Raw genomic sequence first — 5,954 nt, forward strand, 5'->3', positions numbered from 1 at the left:
TACTTCTTTTAATATGTTATATGTCCTACATTGAAAAACAATGTTAGTGTGGTGATTATAATACGTATTAATTATATAATTGTCCCACATCGAAGGATTAACATAAGGTGGGTGATCCTATGATTATAAATAGGAGTCATCATTAGAACCTATATACCAACCAAAAACCTTTTAAGTCTCTTAAGTATTGTTTTGAAGAGCTCTTAAGAGTTTATATCATTATCTTAGTATGATATATACATATTTTTTATATATTATGTATTATATTCAAGTGATATTTATAATCTTTATATAAAAATTTTTACATCTCATTTGGCAAAAAAGTATTATAAAAATACGTACGAATATTAATAAATAATACTCCCTCCATTCAAGACCAAATACAACATTTTCATATACACACTTGCCAATACACAAATTACAACGTAAATATCTTTAAGTTTACATTATAAAAAATTTAAAAATTTGATATTCTCATTGTACGTTATTGGTGAATCAAATAAGATCCTACATGACCATATTTTGTCTTACATATTGCAAGGAATCGTAAAGATTCTATTCGTTCATGAATAGTGTAAAAAAAGAAATGTTGTATTTGGTCTTAAATCGAGGGAGTATAGTATTTGCTCATTATTATTAACCCGGGGTAGATGTCGAATTATGTGCGAAAAAGATGGTGTATGTTATTTGTCCCACATTGAAAAATATGTTGGTGTGGTGAATATATTACGTATAAATAATATAATTGTCCCACATCAAACGTTTAGCATAAGGTGGATGATCATATGATTATAAATAGAAGGCATCCTTAGAACCTAAATATCAACCTAAAACCTTCCGAGTCTTAAGTATTGTCTTGGACAGCGCTTAAGAGTTTATATCATTACCTCCACAATATGATATATATTTTTTATATTATGTCCAAGTGATATTTATAATTTTTATATAAAAACTTATACATCTCATTTAGCAAAAAAGTAACCTAATTGTTTTTTGAAAAATTAAATAATTAGATTCGTGGTAAATAAATTCTAGCATTAGAATATAATATCATATTATTTGCACATATCTTAATTACGATAAGAAGTTAAAAAAATGTACTATATGAACACTAATAAATAGTATAGTATTTGCTTAATATTATTAAACTGGGTTAGATGTCGAATTATGTGCGAAAAAAATGGTGTATTTCTAAGTATATTGTTTGTCTCACATTGAAAAATAATGTAGGTGTGGTAAATATACTACATATAAATAGTTGAATTGTCCCACATTAGAATAGTATCATGAGTTGAGGTATTACATGATTATAAATACATATTTGAAACTTAGGGTATCAACCCAAAATCTTTTGAATCGCTTAAAAATTATCTTTGAGAGTTCTTATAAGAGTTTGTATTAATGGCAAACCTTAGTTACAACAATACCATACAAATATTAATCACGTAGATATTTATAAAAGCTATTATATATTACTATATTAGTGATATTATAATGTTTATTTTAAGACAATCGATGTATAATAACTTTATTTAAGACAAAATCATAATTAAAAAATAAAATGGGTATTAAAATACATAAATTGGTTATTAATGTGTCATATAATGATAATTTCTGCATTAAAATAGAAAATTTATGAATTATAATACAATCAAGTGTTGCATAAAAAGATCTTGAATCCACAAACAAATTAATAATGAGCTTTTTTACTTTGATAAATAGTAGAATTAAATCTTTTTAACTTTCAAATATAGGTAATTATTATGCCTCATTACATTTGAGTAACTAAAACACATCATAATTTTTAACCATTAATCAAAATCGCACCAAAAAAAGAAAATATTTTGCATTTGTTTATACATTTTATTGCTCCATCAATTACATCTTAAAAGTCGTGTTAGAAAAAAAATGTAATTTAAATCATATCATTTGTACATATTTTAATTATGACAAAAAATGGAAAAAAAAATGTACGAATATAAATAGATACTATAATATTTTCTCATTATTAAATCGTGTTGGATATCGAAATAGGTGCAAAAAAGATGGTGTACTTTTTCGTGTGTTATTTGTCCCACGTTGAAAAATAATGTAGGTGTGACAAATATACTACATATAAATAGTTGAATTGTCCCACATCATAAAATTATCATAAGATGGGGTAATCTAAAAAATTAATTTAGGAAAGTATCATAAATAATATTTTTTGATGTAAAAAATAAAGTGGAGAATCTTTTAGTTATTATAATATTTATTTCCTATATTATATTCAAGTGATGTTTCTAATAATTTGTACATATATAATATAGGAAATAAATATGAAAATTATATAAAAATTAGAATAAAAATTATGAAAATAACATAATTTGATTCGTGGTAAAAATGATATCGTTGCGTATAGATTCCATATAATTTGCACATATATAAAATTGTATACTTCTTAGTATGTTATATGTCCCACATTGAAAAATAATGTAGGATTATATAAAAATAATAGATTGTCCCACATCGAAATATTAACATAAGATTTAGTGGTCTTATGATTATAAATATCAGGCATCTTTGGAGTTGGAACTTAGGTATCAACCTAAAATCTTTTGCGTCTCTTAAATAATATGTTTTGACTTTTGATCATACTAAATAAATGATTAGACATAAGATGTAAATGTTAAGACCTTATAACCAATTTTTTTTTACTAAGTTAATTACCCCGTTGCAACGCACGGGCATCCAAACTAGTGTGCATTAAATATAGGAAGAACTATAATTAAGGTAACAATTATTACGACATTATTTGTTTACATATTAAGCCATAGGCACCAATTTCCTTTTGTATTATATACTGAAAATTTGGTGTAGTAATTAACTTTATTAAAATTATTTTTATTTTTTGCATAAATTTTTTTGGGCCTGCCCGGGCCATGGCCTCTAAGGCATGTGCCTAGCTTCGTCACTGTTTCTAACCCTAATTATTAACGAGTCTGTCCATACAAGAATTTCGAGACAAGCTACACGACTTATACAGTTATACATAACACAAAGTATTAAATATATGAAATAAGTAAACAAATATTCATATATATTTTCAATATCTCAAGAGAATTTTGATTTATTTCATATGTGCTCTTATAAGATGGACGTTTAAAGAGTAAGACCAATCCTTTTCAGAAGTAGACAGAACCACCATGGATAGTTGAAACAATGGCGAATTTTAATTGGTTTAATTTGCAATAAGGTACTCTTTCCGTTCATTTTTATTCTTTATTTAATATCGATGATATTCCGAGAGAAACAGTAATAACTAGTAGTATTAATTTCATAATGTTGTATCTGATGTGAATCTGTTATGAAATTAAATTTTGGTCGGAGGTTATATCATTTGACATCTAAAATAAAAGAGAATAATAAAAGTAAATGGAAGTAATAATAGTTCTCAGTTGGATTTACATAAATAAAAATTTATCTTATATTCATCTCAAATATCATAATCCAATCGCAACCATTTTTTTTTTGCAGCGATATGAAATAATTATATCGTATGTACTAGCTCAAAATTATATCGTATGTACTAGCTCAAGTTAAAATACATCTTGAGCAAGGACGTACAAATCGTCCCAAATCACTATATATGCATCATTAGCTATAAATGTCATAATTACTCCTCCTACCATCCCAATCTTTTATTTACCTTTTTCTCTTCTTAGTAAGGAGTGTATTTATCAAAGGTAAACAAATGATTGAAACGGATACAGTATAGTATCGAATTTATTAAGCATAATCACACAACCCATAGATGCAATATTGACCAACTTGGCATTTATTCATGCAACTTCCACAATGCCTCTTATCATAGCTCAAATCCACACATTCACCACCACAACATTGTTGTGTAAACTTGCACTTATTATGACAAGCTCCACAATTATGCTTATCTTCCATAAGATCCAGACACTTATTGTTACAACATGTTGTGTTATTGCCATATGCAAGGTTACACACCTCATTGTCCTTGTTGCAGTGATCTGCAGCCTTTGAGTTATTCCTCCCATTTTTAGTACTGCTGTCGAGCAGAAATCGACTCACCCTCTTAGGAGGACTCGACAATGTCGTTGAGTTCTTTTCGATGATTTCTTGCTCATTAGAGGTAGTTCTCTTAAGTTGGTGAATGGAACTTAGGGCTATGACCATTACCATAGCTATAGTGATCATCAAAAACATGATTTTCTTCGTCGGTATGGCCATTTTTGATAGATGTTGTAATTAAATGAATGAAGGAGAAAATGTAATTTGAAGGTGATGATGAGTTTTTTTTGTTTTAATTTTTTCTTGTTTTTATAGTTCTATGTTGTTTGTGGTGTTTAGAGCTTATGATTGAGATTTGTAAAAATTGCATTATATATAAGGATGTAAAAGTAAAAGGGTTGACGCTAAAAATGTGGTAAAAAGTAAGTGAGGGTGACAATTACGTTATTATGGGGTAAATAAACGGGTGATGCATGCATGGAGTGTGTTTCAATTTTAGAGATTTTTTATTTTTTTTTTGGTACGCGATTAGTCGATTACTACATTTCAAAGTTTATGTGTATCTTGTGAGTAAAGTTTGGAAGAAAGTTGTGACATTAGTACGAGTAATATTTTTTTTTAGTAGAGGGGCAAGGTACGTAATTTAGTATTCGGTACCAAAATAAGTAATAAAATCGAAAATTTGAGAGTTATTTTATGACACCGAGTTTAAAACTAGTAAATGATCGATAATACAAATACTTTGGACAATTTTATATGTAAAGCAAAGTGTATTAGAATTTAGACATGGGAAGAACTTCAATAATCAATTAACTAGCCCTTGAATCTGGGATAATTAGACATCTTATCAAACTTAAGATATAATTAAGGTTATTCAAACATGATTTACACGTTTCATAATAATATTGTGCATTGGTTCTTTAAATTAAGAAGGCTTCTATTTTAAGGATGATTAAGCATAAGGAACTGGTAAAACAATAAAAATGTCTTATATACATCAGAATCTAGATACATGATGTGCATGATTGAAGACAAAATGTGCTAAATGTCAATAATAAGAAGTCAACAGACTTGCAAGTCACACGAGCAGCAAACTCTAGTATTTAGGCACATGTGTATTATCCTTTGTACTTACTTTTATCCTTTGTACTTCAGTCAAATATTGTTGTAACCTATCCTAGTTTATAGGCTTTAGTTAGCATATCTCTAGCTAGTTCTTAGCTGTTAGTTTCACTCTTCATATTGTATATATATATACCAACGTATGTACTCAGTTATCATATCAAATAATATACATTTAACCTTCTTCTTTACATGGTATCACGATCCTTTTCGATCCAACCGAATTACGCTTTCTTCAACCTTGCACTCGTTCTCCTCATGGCATCCAACAACAACATGATCCCAAACACTCATGAACCCACCAAACCCCTTGTTTCCCTGTCATTCCCGACACACTTTGCAAAATCGACCGCTCACTTACGCACTTTTTGACAATTCCAAATAACCAGGCTCCTTCACGGCTACGAACTGTTTTCGTACCTCGATGGAACCACCCCTGCACCGGCCCAAACCATTATCCCTGCCCCAACTGACGCCAAACCAAACCCGGACCCTATTCCCAACCCTGCCTACCACACATGGTTTCGTCAAGATCAACTAATCCTTGGTGCCTTAGCCGGGACTCTTGATGATTCCGTCTCCTCCATAATACTTGATGCCAATACCTCACACGAGGCCTGGCAAACTTTAGCTAAAACCTACGCAAACCCATCCCGCGGCCACATCCTCCAACTTAAGGACCGTCTCCGTCACACAATCCTAGGTGACAAAACCATATCCGAGTATATGCTCTCCATCAAGGCATGTACTACCCAACTTTCACACCTCGGGAAACCCATGGATTCCGAGGACATAACCACTCACATAAT

The 5,954-nt window shown here is 29.8% G+C and overlaps 1 protein-coding gene across 1 annotated transcript; it reads right to left on the reverse strand.

Annotated features, from left to right (window-relative positions):
* Positions 1 to 3,768: 3,768 nt before the first annotated feature.
* On the reverse strand, positions 3,769 to 4,242 carry LOC141655023 (uncharacterized). Its single transcript, XM_074462126.1, has one exon. The coding sequence runs from the start codon at positions 4,240 to 4,242 to the stop codon at positions 3,769 to 3,771; it is 474 nt and encodes a 157-aa protein (XP_074318227.1).
* Between the last annotated feature and the right edge of the window lie 1,712 nt (positions 4,243 to 5,954).

The sequence above is a fragment of the Silene latifolia genome, chromosome 5 (assembly GCF_048544455.1).
Source record: "Silene latifolia isolate original U9 population chromosome 5, ASM4854445v1, whole genome shotgun sequence".
Lineage (NCBI taxonomy): Eukaryota > Viridiplantae > Streptophyta > Magnoliopsida > Caryophyllales > Caryophyllaceae > Silene > Silene latifolia.

Coding starts and splice junctions, on each gene's coding strand:
- LOC141655023 (XM_074462126.1), bottom strand. CDS start 4,242: ATGGCCATACCGACGAAGAAAATCATGTTTTTGATGATCACTATAGCT.